Source organism: Erithacus rubecula (assembly GCF_903797595.1).
Source record: "Erithacus rubecula genome assembly, chromosome: 1".
NCBI classification, from domain to species: Eukaryota; Metazoa; Chordata; class Aves; order Passeriformes; family Muscicapidae; genus Erithacus; species Erithacus rubecula.
Window position 1 is genome coordinate 26768940 of NC_136658.1, and position 19289 is coordinate 26788228.

The 19289-nt window shown below is 41.9% G+C and overlaps 1 protein-coding gene across 38 annotated transcripts in view; it reads left to right on the forward strand.

Moving 5' to 3' along the window:
• Positions 1–3045: 3045 nt before the first annotated feature.
• Positions 3046–19289, forward strand: part of LOC306801370 (rap1 GTPase-activating protein 1-like) — a gene marked incomplete at its 3' end in the record, with an annotated part of 46271 nt that continues 30027 nt past the window's right edge. For 10 of the 38 annotated variants that reach the window (XR_013774064.1, XM_079304390.1, XM_079304392.1 and 7 more), the window contains exons 1-6: positions 3046–3163; positions 11103–11196; positions 11643–11678; positions 16753–16800; positions 17911–17949; positions 18064–18255. Coding sequence is in view for 27 of the 38 variants with exons in the window: in XM_079304390.1 (XP_079160516.1) it covers positions 11661–11678; positions 16753–16800; positions 17911–17949; positions 18064–18255 (297 nt within the window). Of the gene's footprint in view, positions 3164–5910; positions 6297–11102; positions 11197–11642; positions 11679–16752; positions 16801–17910; positions 17950–18063; positions 18256–19289 lie in introns of those variants that run through there. The other 28 variants (XM_079304413.1, XM_079304397.1, XM_079304387.1 and 25 more) reach the window with 6 other exon arrangements.

Sequence of the window (19289 nt, forward strand, 5' to 3'; positions counted from 1 at the left end):
CTACTGTAAACTAAATGGTCAACTTAAAAGCTAGAAGGTCCTTGTATATATATCTTCTGAAGATCTCCAAGAAGGATATTACTCAGTCTCTCTTGGTACCTTTCAGTGCTAAATCACCCTCATAGGAAGAACAACTTTTTCCTTGAAGATAGCTGAAATTTTCATTGGTGCAACCTGAATGATGTCACTTGTCCTTTTTTCTGTGCCTATAGTGATGAACCTAGATGTCACTACTGTGGAGGAGCTGCTTCATCTTTTCTGAATTGCAGCCATTCCAATCATCTCTGAAATTAGCAAGCAATCCCATAATTTCCCTATTTACAAATATCCAAAGTTATACTGTCAAAATCCCCCCAATTCCTCAATTCCTATAGTACTGACAGACAGATAAATTGATAAATAGTTCTCATATAATTAAATTTACTAGCAGGAAACTGCTCAAAGCTTGAACTGACTCGTTATCTAAGGGCCTTGCTGAGAGGTTGATGCTGCACTCTCATGGGCCAGTTTCAAATCCAGTTGCTTGCAGAGGAGTCCTGCCACATCCCTTTTCCATCACTGGCTGCCTGTTCTAGTCCCCTTCATGGCATCAGCACTGGCATTCAGGATGTCACCTGGACCCGCTGGCTGATCCAAGTGGGACTCTCCTGTGTCAGCATGGAATGGAGGCATCTCAAGTTGTTTATACAACTGTACTGATGGACTCAGAGCTCTGTTTCCTTTTTGTGGCCCTGGGTGATAGTGAGAGTATCTCTGGCACAGTTTATCCTTATGTGGAGCAGTGGTAATAACGGGAACCAATATCAGTAATGCACTGTGAGATATTCAGATAAAGTTGGCAAGGAATGGGAAGTGTTAGTATTTATATGGAAACAATTTCTTCTACAATTTTTACAGACATATGGGAAGACCCAGTCAGTTTATAATCTAAGAGTGATTTAAAGACTTGTATAAATGGCAGGATGTTATAATTGTATTGATCGGGTTATGAATAATACTAATTTTTAGTATATAATACTAATAACACTAAATTGTGTATAGTATATAAATTGTATATAGTATATAATATGAATAATACTAAATTGTAAAGTACCAAAATAGCCATACAATTAGTCCCGTATGAGTCTAATATTAAAAAAAAAGCATAAATCTATACTCCTATATCTGTAGGTAGATGCATAGGTATTGATGCTATTGATTGCTATTACTGAAAAGCCAAAAATTACTGCTTTTCCAAAATTTACAATGCTGATTTTCTTACTTTTATTGAGTTTTACCATGTCTTGTTCTTAGTCTACTTTTCTAGAAATAAAACTTACTTTACACAGTCTGTTTGTGCCTGTATACCATTATCCCTTTGTAACCTCTGGAAGAGTTATCTTGTACCAAAATTAGGGTATCAAGGTCTCAAGGATAATTTCTTGATTTGATAATTTTCTTAAAATAATGTTCTGATAACTTGATAATTATCCCTTTGATAATTATCTGAAAAAGATGTTTTCTCTGAGAAAAAGTTCCTGTAAATGTAATTAAAACGCTCAACCAAGAAAAAAGGTTCAAAGGATGGAAAGGTTTCAAAGGGAACCCCCTCAAAGATTCAGCACAAGAGAAGGGTCTTGTAAGTGCTCCAGCAGACTCAATTAAAGTTCTTGGACCTGAAACAACTGCACAAAACAAATCTTTGGGAAATTTGTTGTTCCATCTATAGAACTTGGTGGTTCCAATGCTCACATGAAAACAAAAAGTTGATGACTTTTTCTTTATTTAAAATAAAATGTTTTCAGCCTACAGAATTCTGGAGAAATGCTTGACAAAGCTTGATCTGTAAAGTTTTGAAAACAAAAAGATAATTTAAAACAACTATAGTGTCCTCTTAAAAGAGTTGCTGGTTTTCAGGAGTTTTTACTCAAATTGTAGTTGCAATACCAATGCCTTCTATTAGGCCTTTTTTTTTTTTTTATGTAATTTCAGGAAACTTTGCTACTTCTGGGAAAATTCCTGCAAACGTTTTTTTTTTTTTTTCAAAAGATGGGAAAAGTTAAATAGGGCAGAAACGTCATGATGACCTACTATTTGACCACTTTAGTATGGTTTTTCATTTGTCTCTGTGATGACTCTGCCACAGCTATGGTCTCATAATAGGGAAGAATTAACAGAACAAATTACTGTGATATTTGAGATGGCACAGCAGGAGGGTCCCCAGCAAACTAATGGGACTGAGATGATTCAGGGTGAGTTACTCCAGTGCAAAATTGAGCAGTTAATTTGTCCTGGGATTTCAACCTGATTTTGCTGTGAGGCATATCTAGAACACTCATCCAGTTGTGGGTGGTAGCCCTCTACAAAGATAAAATGCTTTAAACACCTTGACATTGGTCTGCCAGAACTCATTTTACCTTTGCCTAAGACTGGTACCACATAAGAATCCTTTAATTATTTAAAAAAAATTGTGACTGAAGAATCGTTCCAACCCACAGGTCAGTTTCATGACTCATGATTACCTAAAGCATTTACAGAAAGTACCATGTCGTCTTGTCCCCTTAAATTATCCTCTCCCAGTGCCTTTGCTACGGGACTAAATCAGTACTACGTAATCATGTTTCAGATTTTTCCAGTCTTCTACTTTCCCTTCCTACTCTGATCTATACACATGAATTTGCATGACCCAGTTCACTGTCACCAAAAACCTGTCATTATAATTGAGAGGACTAGAAAAATGTGCTTTTCTGTGGTAAACCCCCCTCCCCCCACAAAAAAAAAACCCCAAACCAAAACAAACTAACCAAAAACCCCTCTTTCATCTTTAAAGGACAACCCTGGATTAGAAGTGCAGGGAGCAGGATGTGGATACACAGAGCTGCCTGTCTTCCATCTCTGGAGCTGCCAGTCTGTCCCCTTCTGCCAGGGCAAATCTTCTCTGTTTAAGAGCACAGCTGCTCCACAGACTGGCTGTTCAATCGACAATGATCTCTAGTTTCAAGTGTGACAGCACCGACCTGCTCGATCTCCATTCAGCTGCAGGTGGGGGCAGCGGAAGAGAAAGGGAGGGAGGGAGAGGGAGGACACTGCAACCTACGTGAATAATTGATAGTGCAAGGAAAGGAGAGCAGCTGGGTTCCGTCTCCATCTGCTCACCAGCTGGGGATGAGAGATCCTTGCTCAGGTAGGGGATGAACAGCTTAGCTGCTTTTATTCTTGTCTTGCTTGCAATGCCAATTAAAAATATTTTGCATCTAGAAGGAACGGGAGCAAAGATAGGTGGGGGAGGGTTGATCCAGATCTTCTCTGCTGCTTGCGTGGCGTTGTGTAATGGATAGAGTTTGGGGCAGTTTCAGCCTCATCAGGGAAACTGTGCATGCTTTTTAAAAGATATTGTGCTATTCTGCATTGTGTAGTGAAGGAGTTGCAGAGAGAGAAAGGGTGAGTGGAGGTGGGGAGAGCGGATGTCTGTGAAGGAAATGAAACAAACTAAAGGGATGGAGGAGCATGAGAGAGGGTCTGTCCAGACTCAAAGGAATCCCACCCTGATTATGTCAGTCCTGGACATAAAATGAGGAGTTCAAGTGCGCTGCGGGAGGTGCTGTCTGTGCACACCCGGTGCTATATTTAGAACCTGCGTGCATAGATCTGTGGAAACAGCTGATGTGAAAATGTGTGTGTTTCTGTCTGTCAATGCAGCTATGAGTTTGTGTAATATTGAATAAAACTTAAAAAAATACAGGTTTTGTCCTGAAGAGTTTACCCTTGAAGAATATCCTGCTGTGTTTATGTTGGTACTGCGCAGCTTCCGTGGAGCTGCTGATGTTCTTACAATGACTCAATTAACAGAATTGCAGGGACCAGTTTCTGTGTTACAGCTAATACAGACTTCTCCTATGTGAACAAGATAAAATGCTAATGAAATTAAACACATGTAAAAAATCTGCTAATAAAAACTGGGAAAATACATAGCAAAAGGTATAGACACCAATTACTGTAACACATATACTAGCATGTCTACAAGGATACCTGAAAGAACAAAAACTTATGTACCAGTCCCTAAAACACGCAATAACTATAAAATGCATAATGATCCATGCAAGTATGGACACATGCAGGGATTAAAATTTCAGACTGTAAGTACACTGAATTAGTCATATAAGAACACAAATATCAATAAGAGCTGAATCTACTTACTGCAACTGAAGGCTTATAATAGGTAATATTTTTGCATCAGCAGGGTAAATAGTAACAATTTTTAACTTTGATTGTAAGTTTAGGAACAGAAAGGTATCCTGTGATTTGCTTACATGTGATTTATTCATATTGCTATTGCCAAAGGAGGCTAATTAGAACAGCAATTAGGGTATTTAATAATTGTTTGCTGTTTTGCTAATGCATGTTGAGGACTTTGTAGACAACTGGAGTTGCAGAGAAGGTTAGGTAAAGCTGTGAGACAGTTAAATGATAGCTGAGCTCAGTGTGGGTTTGTATGTGAACAAAGTTGGCTCTTGTCTGTAGTGGCAAGCTGCCGAAAAACAAGAATGGCAGAAAGACCTGAGCGTCTCTGCTTGCTTTGCTTTCACCATGGCCAGGCTCGATAGTGCTGTGCTAATGACCCTGAGACAGGGGAAGGCTGTAGTTACTGCTGGCAGCCCTCTCTAACAGCAAAAAATAATGTCTCTTCCTCCTTCTGAGATGCAGCAGAAATGGCAAGCTTGGCTCTTTGCCTTGGTCCAGTCACATCTCTACTCAGAGATTCAGGTGAATGAGTAAGATGTGCAGAGAGCAGCTGCTCTATTCAGTGCCCTGGGCCCATTTGGGAGACATTTGAGTTGGAGTGAGGATGTATGAATCGGCTCAATCTCCAGCATCAGATCTTCTGGGGAATTACAGGAGATAGACAAGACAAAATGAGTCACCTGGGCTCCATGCAAGTTACTAAAACCAGAAAGCAGACCCTTTCTTTGTCCTTTCAAAGTTGGCACCTATCTTGATTCCTTCTTCCTACAGTATCTTTGCCCACCCTGAGACCCTTGAAGCCACCATACTAATTTCTATCCAGGTCTTTCAAGAGTGGAATTTATAGAAAGTATTAGGATGAAAATGGTGCATTCATCCCCCAAACTTTGATGTAACTCCTTGCTCTCTGCTTTTTTTCTTTTTTTCCCCATCTCTATCTGCTAGCTCATATTTTCTGTCTGCATACTATTTTTGCACTCTCATTTTACATCTTTTCCTAGCTCTCTGGCAAATTCTGTCTCTTGTTCTGTGTTTCCTGACGTCCCCTTGGTTAGTTAGAATAAACACAGTGCGAGGCTGACACTTGGCATAAGGTTATAGCTGCTGCTTTTATAGATCTTGATGTAAAGAGAAAACATGACATCATCCTGTGGAATGAAACTGAGAAGCACAGGAAAAAAATATGTGTCCAGAAGAACTCAGTGTTCTCATTTAAACACAGGTATATGCATATTCTTGCTCATATTCACAGCAGACCATGTTGTCATGCTCAATTTTTTATCAGGAATGACAATCTGTTGATGACTGAATGGAAATACATGTGGTTAAGGCATCTGTGACCCCTGAAAATTTGAGCTTCCCTAGTTTACACCTTGCATCAATGAGCTATTTCATAAGGAGTGCGGAGCCAAATCTCTGTGGTACTTGATGCATGCCAGGTCCAAATGACAAGGATTTGGATTTAGTGAATTTAGTACCTTCCTAGCCTTCCCTTTAAAAGCGTGGGAATTTGTGGAGAACTGCTTTGATGCTCACTTTCCTCAGTGGATAGCGAGAGCCCGGAGCCGCGCTCTCGCCCTACAGCAGAGCGGAGCGAGTGACACCCGTGCGCTGTGCCCGTCTGGCGCTGAGCCGCACGAGCCGCCCGCAGAGCAGCGGCCCCGGCTCGGCGCTCCGGCAGCTGCTCCGTCCACAGCGGGGGCTCCAGGGGGAACCGCTCCGCCACAGCGGAGGAGGGGCCGAAACCATCACCCCATCCGCCCTTGCCTCCTCGTCCTCCATCCCTCCTCGTCCTCGGCCCCGTCCTCCCCGGGGCCGCTGCCCGCCGGGCCCGGGCCCGGTCCGGCCGTGCGGGTCCCTTCGTTGTCTATCCGGTGAATCCCGGCCCGAGAGGAAGAGGAGGGGTGGGGGCGGGAGCCGCGGCTTCGCAGGGGGCCGGGAGGGAGCCTGTGCCCTGCTTCATGGCGAGGCCGGGGGAGAGCAGGCTCCCGAGGAGGGAACCCGGCAGCTGACTCAGCGCAGCAGTCCAGCATGTTTTCCCGGGAGCACGGCTTCCCTGCCGGAGCCAGCGGAGGGTAGGTACCGCCACCGGGAGCGGTGCCGGCGGCCGCGGGGCCTGGGGCCCTGCCTCTCCCGGATCGCAGTGCTGGAGCAGCAAAGAGCCCCCGCGGGCTGGCTGGAAGGGCGGAGAGCCGGGAGGGGGACGGCGATGGCCGTGCCCAGCCCGGCAGGTCCGGCTCTGGCTGTGGGCCCGGCCCTCGCTCCCTCCCTCCCTCCGTCCCTCCGTCCCTCCGTCCCTCCCGGCCCCGCTCCGGCCCGTGGTGCCTCTCCCCGAAGGGACACAGAGAGGCTCGGCGGGCTTTCTCCTGCCATCCTGGGAGCGGGGCACCTCTGCTATTGGCACCTCTCAGGAGGTGGAGTGCGGGTTGGATGGCGAGATTAATTTTTCCCGGGAGCTTTCCTTTCTCCTGCCCCAAGGCGAGCTGGCGGGGTTCTGCGGGCGCTCCCGGTACCTGCCCATCCCTTCGTGGGTGCACGGAGTCCTGAACACGGGTGGGAGCGGGGTCTCCACGGGAGCTGCCCACAGCCAGGGGAGTGCGGGTGGCGGAGAGGCTCCTTGCTGGAAGTTGGAGTCTGTGGGCAGAAAGTTTGTGACCAGCTGAGAGCAAACCACCTCTCATCTGTAGTGGCTGCTTCCTTTTCCTAGTTCTGCTTCAGTAATTTCTTCTCTTGAGCTGCAGGAATCTATGTGTAAGCAAATTTCAAAGCTGTGCAGGTGTTCTGAGCTGGGCTATTCGTGTTTTCAGCTGTCTCCACCGAATAGCTAATGATTGCATTTGATATAAATTCATCTCTATAAGGCAGAAACAAGGGAGTGAAACAGCAGAAGCTGTTGCTCAGGGGAAATGGTTTCCCAGAATTTTCCTTATGAGCATTTTAGGCCTGTTCTTGTCTCACATTACCTTAAGTTCTTCTGAATTGCCCGTCCCTTTAATAAGGAATTTAAAAAACATGTTAGTGTCTTCCTGCAAGAAACTCTTATCAGGCTGGAATGCCAGTTTTACTTTCTGTTGTTCCGTAGATAGCTACAAATCATGCTGTGGTGTTTCTCCTACTGGAAGGCTTCCAGATTAACAGGAGTATTTACAACAGCTATACACCTGCTTCCCTGTGAACTTTAAGAAAAAGAGTTTTCTGAGGATTTTGGGGCACTTGCCTTTTAGAGTGCAGCAAATCCCCATTTGCTCTGGAATATTTATGAAAGTCTGTATGAAATTGTCCAATTTGTGTTTTTCCTGGAGCAAGTACATTGACTTGGTTATTGAACTGGCTCAGCAGCAGATAGCCATGATTTTGAAAGCTGGGTTGAGAGATCCCATGACTGAAATAGCAAGACAGGAATACAAGGCGTGAGTAGAGTTGTAGTGGCTTAGAGATCTTCAAAGGTTCTTCTTGTTCCGTTTCAGACTTGAGAGTGCAATTTATCAGTGGATCAGCAGTACCTACATTTAGGTTGACTGCCTGCTTGAAATTAATGCACTGGTTACTGTCACTAGAAAAATCCAGATTTAGCCTTCAGCATTTTCTAGGCCTTATGCTTCTTCCCCTTATTGCCATTTCCTAAGAATAAAGCTTCAGCATGTATACATTTTCACATTTGCACATTCCTCTCCCAGTCTGCAGAATTGCTTTCCTTTTTCAGAAGGATTATGATCTTCTTTTCTGTGGTTGAGGAATTCAAAGTTCCAATTTGAAAAGAAGTATGTTCCCTTTTTGTAATACATTCTAGTGCTTTTCATTCCAGAAGTTCAAAGTTCCAGAAATTGAATGTGGACTTTAAAGCAATAATTATAATAGCCCCAAATTTTTGTGAATTTTATAGAAGATAACATAAAATCTAAGGCATTCTCTTGGATTTTCAAAGGCCTGTGGTGTATTCCTAATTTGGGATAATTGCAGAATTGTGAACATTTCTAAATGTACAGTAAGACTGATGATTTTGGTATCTACTGGACTCATTTGGGAAATAGAACTGTACTAGGATTCAGTGGTAAAGAACAGTTTCTGCCCAAAGTTTTCCAGTCAGTCTGAAGTGTTGAGGTGAATTTATGGTGAGAGGACTGGGGCAGGACTGGCCACACTGACCTCATGTGGGAGCTGCCAGATTTCCATGATGCAGGTGTGTATTTAACTCCTCTGATTGATTCAGCATTCACCTCAGTGACATGCCAAAGAAAACACAGGCATGCACCAAGGCCCCAGGACATCCAGTTGCACAAAAGGTTCTATTGTTACACTTTCTGAAAATGAGAACTTATCAAATTAAGCTCTTGTCTTTTTAGGGCTTACAGAACAGAACTTAAAGTTTTTAAGAGGCAGTGGAAATGTTTCATGTGCTGCTTGGACATAAATTTTGCTCATCCCAAACATTCTGTAAGTAAATGAATAAGATGATAAATACAGCATGTATTAGTATGGTATTAATGTTAATTTTAAATACATATGCCATCAAACTATTTCAATATTTATTTGAGGCTGTCAAGACTAACTCCTACGTCTTCCCTCCCAGACATGTGATGGCATTAATTTCTAGATGCATTATACAGATCTCTCTCATTTAAATTTCAGAATTTCAAAATTGTGGGGTGGAAGCATTGTGTTACTTTGTATAGATGAGCCTATATGCAAGTCAGTGGCCATGGGGCCACTAAAATGAACTGTGAATGGTCAGAGAACTGGTGAGCAATATGATTCTTTGAGCTTGTGACAGAGTAGTTTCAATATTATGGAGATATGTTGTACCTCCATAAAAGATGGAATTTAGCCACTGCTTTCAAAGCAAGGGTCTGCATGACCTCTCTTTTAGCATGGAAGCAGCAGCAGTCATGCACCTAATAGCTGCAGGACAGCAATTCTTAATTGCCTTTTAGGATTGTTATATGCATTTTATGATGATTGTATGGCCAGTGACGGGTGGTGTCTCTTGGGTTCTGTCTTGGGGCTGCTGATCTTTAATATGTTGATCAGTGACACAGGCAGTGGGGCTGAGTGCACCCTCAGCAGGTTTGCAGATGACACAGAGCTGAGGGATGTGGTTGACACAAGAGAAGAAGGGACCATCCGGAGGGACTTGGACAAGCTGGACCAGTGGTATTCCCATGGGAATCTTGTGAAGTTCAACAAGTCCATGTGCAATGTGCTGCACCTGGTTTGGGACAATCCCAGACACAGGCACAGAGTGGGAGATGAACTCATCGAGAACAGCCCTGTGGAGAAGGACTTGGGGGTTCTGCTAGAGGAAAAGCTGGACATGAGCCTGCAGTGTGCACTTACAGCCCAGAAAGCCAAACCTGTGCTGGGTTGTGTCACGAGAGGAGTGGCCAGCAGGTTGAGAGGTGATTTTCCCTCTCTGCTCTGCTCTTGTGGGAACCCAGAGCTGGATGCAGTACTCCAGCACAAGAGAGATGTGAACCTGCCAGAGTAGGTCTAGAGGAGGCCACAAAGATGTTCTGAGGGCTGGAGCTCCTCTCCTGCAAACGCAGGCTGAGAGAGCTGGGGTTGTTCAGCATGGAGAAAAGAATGACCAGGGAGGGAGACATTATTGAAGCCTTGTAGTACTTAGAAGGGGCTTATTAAAAAGGGGGAGTCACTTTTTATAGGGCAGGTAGTGACAGGATGATGGGGAACAGTTTTAAACCAAGAGAGGAGATTAATATAAAACATTAGGAAGAAATTCTTTACTCAGAGGATAACGAGGCACTGGAACAGGTTGCCCAGAGAAGCTGTGGATGGCCCATCCTTGGAAGTGTTCAAGGCCAGGTTGGATGGGGCCCTGAGCAATCTGATGTAGTAGGTGGCATCTGGCAGAGGGGTTGGGTCTAAACGATTTTTAAGGTTTCTTCCAACCCAAACCCTTCTGCAATCCTATGACCAGCTAACAATCATATTCATGATTTCATTACACAGTGGATGAGTCCTGTCTCCTGTAAACTTGTGCTTAGTTCCCAACCCCACCTATGTGTCCTTCACTGTGACTTAACCCCAGTTGTGACTGCTAGTAAAAACTGTGAGAGATGTGGAATGTTTATAAAGTAACAGTAGGAGAGGTGGTCAGTAGTGCCGTGGACAATGTCTTCTAAACTACGGTGTAGTGTTTGTGTTGCTTTTTACTTTCTCTTCTGTGAAATCAAATAAAGTCCTGCTGCTGTTTGTACATACTGCTGCTCCAGCAGGGACCATAGTACTAATATATTTTCCATAGCAGATGTGTAGACAAAAGCTCACCTAATCTCCATGCTGGCTGTACCAGCAGTGGTAACACAAAACTGTGCCTGCATCTCTGCAGGGTGTTATCAGTTCTGTTCTTGTGCCATCTCTGTTATGCTCCTGTCTTTGAGATTAATACCCAGGCTGAGGCAGCTGGGACTGTCCTTTCAGTTCTGTTTTTGGTGGTGGTTCTGAACTACTTTCATTCTCTTTAATATGGTTCTGTTTTGAGATCTGATTACAAACCTTCTCATGAGACGTGTCTTAATTCTGCTTCAAATCCATGATGGAGGAGGAACTTGGCAAAGAAAAATCATTCAGCACTTCCATGACAGTTGTGAGGAAAATATTGTATGTGAGCAAAGACAGAACAGTCAGAAGCCAGAAAATTTTTGCTGTTAGATCCAGGATGTTTGCAAATGGCAAGCGGTAAGTTCATCCACCGCAGGGATTCTCACAGGGAGTGACAGCTTCCTTATAGGCAAGAAATGGCCTGGGGAGAGGAATACTAAGCAGAAGGCAAAGGAGACACTGCAGGCAAGCACTGACATCTTGAATTGTCTTAACTCTTAACTTTTTCTTTTTTTTTTTTTTCTCTTCTACCTCTGTTGCAGGAGGTCTGAGGAGGTGGTGCAGGGTTTTAGTGATGTTATAAACTCTCCCACTGAAGGCTTTCCATGTGTCCTCACACCGGCTGTCCCCAACAAGGTAAAAGCAGTCCATGTTTGGCTCAGGGTTGGTGTATGCTTTGAGTTATATGTGCAGAAGATTTGACTGCAATCAAGCTCATGTACATGCATGTCTTACAGCTATAGTTAACCTTCTTCTGTGAGAATCCTAAACTTGCTAATTTGCCCAGTTCTTATGCCATACTGTCTCAAGTCAATCTGACCCATTGAAAGAGAGAAATTCCTGATACCTGACTGACTAAGTTTCAGGTCAAACTTTTGCAACACAAGCTGAAGACAATTTGGCCAGTTGTTTTGTCCATGCTACTAATTAAGGAGGAACAATTCCATCGTATATTCAGCAAGCAAGTAGTTTTTTTGCCAAAATGTGGAAGGAGCTGTTGGCTCCTTCATATCTGGGTTATCATAGAAAATAATATTAACTTCTGCAAATTATTTTTCTTTGTTGTCTTTTCCTTTTCACAGACTGTGGACTTGTTTGAGATGATTGAAAAAATGCAGGTAAGGAGAAATAATACTGTCAATCTTTGGGATCTCTTAATTTTTTATAGCAAACAAATAATCAGCTACTATTTGTCCTATTGCTTCACTCACAATATCCTTTAATATGGGCTTACAGAATTTTTAGGTCTGCTAGGCTCAAACCTCAAACTCTTCCTCTTCAATGAGATTTCAGAAGCATTTTTCTGTGTTCAGTTTTCTAGTCAGGTAATGGAAGCAGTAGACACAGGTTATTATAATTCTGTCTGTTCTTAGCGGAAGTGTGATTCTGAGAGAAAAGCAGAGTTGCAATAAGTTATCTCTGGCATCTTCTTCAGGAAACTCTCTTCTGCTGGGTAGCAGGTGTAATGACAGGTGATTAATGGGATGTTAACCTAAAAGCATTTAGCAAGGTCAAACAGTTTAATAAATAACTTCTGTAGGTCCTGTCTTTAACTTGTACAAGAAAGAGGGACTCTGGCTTAATTCTCACACAGAAACACGTGCATTTAGCTGGATATATTATGTTAAAATAGGGCAGAGTTGGGTATATTCCCAAGAAATAGTAATATGTTTTATGTGTTAAATATCTAACAATGAAGTTGGATCATATTTTCAGATTATGTGTTCTCAGCATATCCTTGCAGGTTACCAACATTTTCCCTGAGTGGTGCAGCTTCTTAAAATGCTCTGGTTAGCCTTGACCTAACATAGCACATAGCATGGCACATAACTCCTGCCTTTTATTATGTGCAGGAATTAGACTTTCCAAAACCAATTAACTTATTTTCTGGAATTAGGGTGATCAAATTATGAATAAAATTACTTTAGTGAGGTTACAGAGGTGAGGAGGTGGAAGCAAAATGCTGAGTTTAGGGTTGAGGCTGAAGTACTTTTTGGCAGACTAGAGAGGAGGAGCGTGGGAGGGAGGGGCTGAAGATGTATCTGCCTTGTATTTGTGTACAGACAGACACAGACCTTGCAACCACTGTACTGCCATCCAAACTATGCTTGGGATGTGTTCTCAGTGCTTGAGAGTAGCAAACTCTGTAAGTGCACCTAGCTCATTTACCTCTGTGCAGGAAAGTAAGCTTGAGCATGCAGTGCTGCTTCAGTTCAAGCACATGTTCAAAGGTTGTGACAGTCCTTCCCACACCTTTTGAAATACGGATAAGAAAGATAAGGGATGAGGTGTCCCCCAGTGGAAGACTGGTCCTTAAGATTGTTTCTCAACTCCTGGTTTACCATATGGAAAGTCTGTCTGGATTTGCACCTCTTTAGTTAGAGAGATAACAGGGAGCTGATGGGAATTTCCAAGGCATGCAGACTGCCTAATTTTGCATCATGATGTTTTTTAGCTGCCCATTATTAAGATTTTATCGCATTTTTTTTAGTTAAGCCTTGTTTTGCCACCTGACATGCACTAGGAGAATCAATAACTGCTGTTTAAATATAACAGATTTTTTTGAAAGTGTTTTACAAAAGAAAAATAATTTTTTTTCTAATACTTTTTATGATCTTTGTTTAGATATTTACTAATTCTTTGTTTTCTTTTGCTTGTTTTCTTTTGCCTTTCCCTTTCCTTCCATTTCACTGTGACTATCCTTTAGATTTGTTGAATCATTCTTGAAAACAAAATCTAGGATTTTCATTAGCAATCAAAGTAAGTGAAAACCAAAGCAAGTGACTTGAACATTTCTCCTGTAAAATAACAACAAAAAAGCCTCAGCATAGAATTGATTTTTGAGTATTTTAACAATTGGATTGGGATATAATTGCTGAACTGAAAATTTGGATAGCCACTTCACATTCTGTGATGAATTAACAGGTTAAGTTGTACTCTCTTTTGACACTGAAACTAATCCTATGATCTGGGAAAGAAGTTCATCTTTTTTTTCTTTCCCCTTTTAATTTTTTTTTTCAATTTTATTAATCATTTCTTGGAAATAAATGGGCTACTGGCCACCTTGTTCTGTGCTTACAGATCTAGTGAAGTCACTGTTAAGGACAGTTAGTAATATGTTGTTCCTAGATTGCTTTGCAGTACAGGCAATTGAAAAACAAGGAAATTCTATTTCATCTGATAAGCTCAGATGTTTCAGGTCTTCATGTGTTTGCATAGCCAGTCCCTCTTTACTTGATTGCTTTTGTTCACTCACTCTGTTCTGCATTCCTACAGCTTCTGCGTATTCTTCAGTCTTATTTTCTCACAACTGCTTTCATGGCTTTTTTCCTGTACTTCCTTTTGTATCCAAGTCGACTGTTTGAACAAAACCTCTTTGGGCACTGCTTTTTCCCCATAAAGCATGTGTATTATCATAGTATTGTTATGCCACATTGGACCCTGACTCTGGGTCTGGACACTTTTTTCTCTGTAATTTGCTCTTTCATCCTGCTCAGGTCAGGTGTTTCCCCTGTACAAGACCTAGGGAATATGAGATTCCCAGACTGATGCTGTCTCCAGTGAGCTACCCAGGGAAACTGGCAGTGCTGCAAGCCAAACCAGATCAAGCTAGAAGGATGTCTCAAGGGCTGGCTGAGATTGCTGCAGTTTATTCTTCTCCCTTTTGAGGAATGACAGTGACCATCAAGCAGTTCTGCCCATGCTTTCATACTTCAACAAGTTATACCGTAAGCTTCCTGTGGTCCTGGTTACCCTTTAAAATAAAACTTTGGACTGTACAGCCCAGGGCTGCATTATTCTTATCTTAAGCTTCCCTCTAGAGGAGAGTTTGGTAGATTTAAACTTGTCTTCTGCTTCCAGGCTACCAGGAGCTTCCTGGTACAGTGCAGAGTAATGGAATGTGCTGGTACATTCCTTCGTTCTCTGTAAAGACTCTGATACAGAGCTCCTTTACAGCAGCCCAGAAAGTTTTCCCTCAGGCCTTGCTGAGATACTGGTCTCCTACCAAGACCTCCTTTGAAACTGGAAAATTCTTGCACTTATCAGATCTACCAAAAATGCCAAGGAAGGAGAGAGAAATATTAGAAGATTGCAGTTGCCCAATCTCCATTCTGTCCCAATACTTCCCACTGTTGTTGCAGAAGGCTGTGGCTGTAACCACCTATGTCCTGCCTCAGTCCTGTTTTGACAGTGCACAGGACTTTTTGGTAGTGACAGGACTTTCTGTCTCTTTTCCAAATCCCTGTTTCAGAGCCTGGTCTTCTTTGTGATCCTCAACTCAGCAGGTTGACAACTGAAACTCGAGACCACATCAACAAAACACTTTTTAGCGCTCACATTCCATGAGCTCGACTTTTTCACCTTTACAACTTCCCTAAATACAAAATGGTTACTACAAAAGATAAAGATCACTTGTCAGCCTGTGTTTCATCTTAATTTCACAACTCACCACATCCTTATAATTGGTTGTTCATTTTGTCAATGCTGTGTATTGACATCACAATTCAAAACATATATGCTAAAGTTTTCCTATGAAGAATATTTCCAGGATGATATTTCTTTAATCTCCATTGTTGAAAATACGAAAGGAAAACAATTATTTTGTGGAGCATGTAATTGTCTTGAAGCTCAGCTTTTCTAGTTTGGTCTTGTGTCACCCTGTAGATCACATGTGAAGCTTCTTTCCCCTAGTAGAGCTAAGGAAAATAATTTGTTTTTTTTGTTATCTGCTCATTGTTCCTCGCTTGCTTTACTGTGTTTCTATATTTAACCAATTAAATTTGTTGTTACTGCTACTTTTTGTGATTGAACTCAACTTCAGACTTCTGAAGAATGACCTCATGCGTCTACTGCTAGTCTCCCTTACCTTGGAGTGTGGTCATACTGGTTTACTTCTGATGTTTCTAAGAGTTTTTTAAAGGTGTTAAGCATTTGTTGCATACTCACGGTCTGGCTCCTCATGATTTCATGAAGGTTTCAGTTTTCTATGGCTCCTTCTTAGGTTCTTTTAATAAGCTTTCTCATTTTCCTAAAACCTTGTTTTTATGTGTTGGGTTTTTTCCTTTCTTTTTTTTTTTTTTTTTTCTTTTTTTGTTGCTCCTGCAATGAGCATCCTGGTTATTATGAATCCTCAATAGTAAGGTTGCTATTGCTCAAAGTTAGTGGTACTATGCTAGCAGTTTTTGCACCTTGTACAGCTGGAGCATTATCCAAAACTTTTGTTTCTGAGCCTCTTTTAGAGGAAAGCTTCTTTGAGATTTACCTATTTCTACCAGAATCCAGTTGACAACCTAGTTTCACTGTAGAATATGTGCATAGGCATTACTATTGTAAATAGAATCCCGCCTACTTTTACAACAAAGTCAAGAGCTGCTTATCCTGTCTGGAATCCCTGATTAGCCATGCCATTAGGCAGTCACTGATGGTATATAAAAATGTAGTCTCAGCATCATGTTCCAGTGTGAGAGTTACAACATTTAGGTGACAGCAGTTGAATATTCATGTACTGTGTGTAAGAGAAAACTACATTTTAAATCCAGGTCCTTATCTTTCTATCTGATGATGCAAGTTCTGCTTCTTACTCTTTTGTCTGTGATACCCACTTGGACTATTGTCTGTTGACCCTCATATCTTCTGGTCTGGGCCTCTGCTCAGTCAGTGTTGAGGCTCTCCTCACTAAAAATGTCCTATTCTTGCATGCTTCTGCTGCAGAGGTGTGGTGGAGGTGAGCTACTTTGCTGTGGTGAGAAGGCAGAGGATGGAATAGCATTAAGGAGCAGATGGAGGTCTGAATGCCAGCTCCTGATTCAGGAAGAAGCAACTCACCTTGTAGTCATTCAATTTTATTATTTTTTGAATTTTTATTGCTGAGGGTAGGGAGGAAGGTAGCTAGAAGAGATTAGAGTATCAAATAAAAGAATTAGTTTGGGAGATTGTTTTTAATATGTGCCTGTTGTCTTCTTTTAGAGATGTATAAGTTTGGGGGTAGCTTTTCAGTTTTAATGCCAGGTAAGGTGACTGGCTAAGTTCTAGCTTCACTTTTCGTTTTTATTCCAATCTTCCAAACTTCCTTAAAATGGAAGATTTTATAGAGGGACAAAATACACATATTGAGGGTATGGACAAGGACACAGAAGGTGAGACAGACATGCTAAAATACAGGATTCACTGTCTGTGAATTTTTGTTTCCAGGGGAGTCGTCTGGATGAACAAAGATGTTCCCTTCCAGCTCCTCTCAAGGTCAGGCCAAGTTGTTGCCTCCTGAATTGCTGAGAATGGCAGATAATTACTGACCTGGCTTGCAGTGTACTTTCATACTGGAATGAACATGGAGTCTGCAAACATCCCAAGAACACTTACATGCCTGCCTTTTTTTTTTTTTTTTCTTTTCTTTTTCCTAGTTGCTGCATAATAGAGTGAAACTGTATAGCTGAAATAGGATTAACATTTCCCTTTTTCTAATTTAAGTGGTTCTAATATGAGTTTATTATAATTAAAAGTGTTAGTTTTGACTAAATAATTTCTTAAATTTGTTCAATTTAAAAGCTGTAATAATATTTATGAAACCATGTAGCATTTATTTCAGTAGTCTGCTTGATGACTCATAGAGATGCTACTGGAAGGTTGATCTGTTTTGCCCAGAAGTAAGGCAGTAAGAGCAGATTCATATCTTTAAATCCTCAAATTGAGGATTAAATTCCATTTCTTCAGTCTCAGCTCAGGCCTACTACCTTAAAATCAAACTTGACCTTGACTTTTATCTTGGGATGACCTATAAAAAAGCCACATTGAGAACTGACATAGCTTTATTCTGACAGAGATAGTGCTCTTTGTGGTGATGGAGGGGGCATCCAACCAGCATAAATTGGCTCAGATGCTGCTTCTGTTCTGAGTCACACCTTGGCATTGCTCAGGTGCATACCTCAGTTCAGCCATGGAGATGACAGCCTCAGTCTCACTGTAAATAACAGCACTTTTTCTGCCACTCCTACTGTCATCCCTGTCAGCAGGACAGCAGCTGTCTAACACTGTGTGGAAGGAGAGAGGCTGCTGCTCCTAACCACATCAAATTTGCCTGTAGTTTGGCTACTTCCTCATTTTGCATGCCTATATTCCCTGTAGTTTGGAGGAGGAGGGTGGGTAGAATCTGACTCCTAAGTTTATTGTTCTCAAAGTTCTTTATTATGGTACTGAGACCTTGGAAATGGAGTCTGACATCAAGTCCTGAAGTAGAACTCTAAGGATGACCTTGGGCAGAATAGAAGCTGAGCGTGCAGTTTGCACAGTCATGAGAGCATAATCCTTTAAAAGATGTCACATGTTTTTGCTAATAGCCTGTTCTGATTTCAGACAGAGGAGGAGTATATTCCTTATCCCAGCATCCATGAGGTGAGTTAGCACTGCTCTCTTCTCTGTTTGTCCTTGGACTTCATTGGTTTTCAGCTTATTGGCCTTCCAGCTTACAGACCTGTCAGCTTTAATGCTCTCTGTCCTTCTGAATAGGTATTACAGAAAGGCTGGCCATATCCTCTCATTATCCTACCCCAGTTTGGGGGCTACTGGATTGAAGGGACCAGCCACAACCTCTCTAGCTTGAGTCCAACTCTGTCTGATGTGCCCTTTTCCTGGAGTGGTAAAGTGAAACTGGAAAGTGACCCTACAGCCAAGCTGTACCGCAAACATTTTCTGGGAAAGGTAAGGGTGACCTTCAGAGCCTTCTTTGTCCACCCAGCCACAAAGCTAAAATGTTTCTCAGGCTTTTTCTGATGGACTTAAAAATGTCTGCCCTGCTGCTGCATTTCAGTTCCTTACGATGCCTTGAACTGATGTAAATGAGGTACATATTACAATATGGTCTGTGTTGTCCCCTTGTGAAATGTGCATTAATAGAAAGATTTGCACAGGAGATGCTTTTATTTAGTTAAGGAGGTCTTTTGAAGCTCTTATACAGATACCAACCTTGGGATAACAAGTGGACAAAAGTGTAATAGTATTGAAAGTGGAAATTGCATTATTTTTAGAGGCGACTTCAGCCCTGACAGTGCAAGCTCCTCAATAGGAAACAGAACAGTCCATTTCCCTCAGTGTGTGGTCATTACAGAATGTATATGATGAAACCAGAGCATGTGCTTTATAGTTGTTGATTTAAGTAAGTTTGGTGCTAAATGTTCCATGAATTTCAAAATTTCAGTTTGACATATAAGAAACAGAGCTAGGCCCCATAAAGTGAGTGTTTGGTGGCCAGCCATTAAGGTCTGTCTGGGTTAGCCTATTTAGGGAATTGGCTGATTACCAGACTGAATATCAGGATGATATCTGCCATTAAGAACAAGTGAGAAAAACCCATGATCTTTTCTGAGATTTGGTTCATGGCATAAGGAGATAAAGCCTGACAAGTATGCTCACACTGCATCTTACTCAGTGACTGCTGAGTAAGTTCAAAACCAGGAATAGGTGGTGCTTTTCATGTTGCTGGGGACCTGTTCTGCAGTAGTTAGGCTTGTCAGAGTGATCTGTAGCAACTCTTGTTCAACAACACTGGAAAATTATATTAATATGATTTATAAATAATTAGGAAAAAAAGAAAGCCAAGGAGGCCTTCCTGGAGGCTTCCCCTCAAGACTAACAGATCTGCTGTGCAATCTGTTAATGGACATTTATCCTGTAACCTTCTGGAAGCTTTCAGTATGCCAACTGTAATTATTTTTCTGTCATGGTAAATTTAGGGT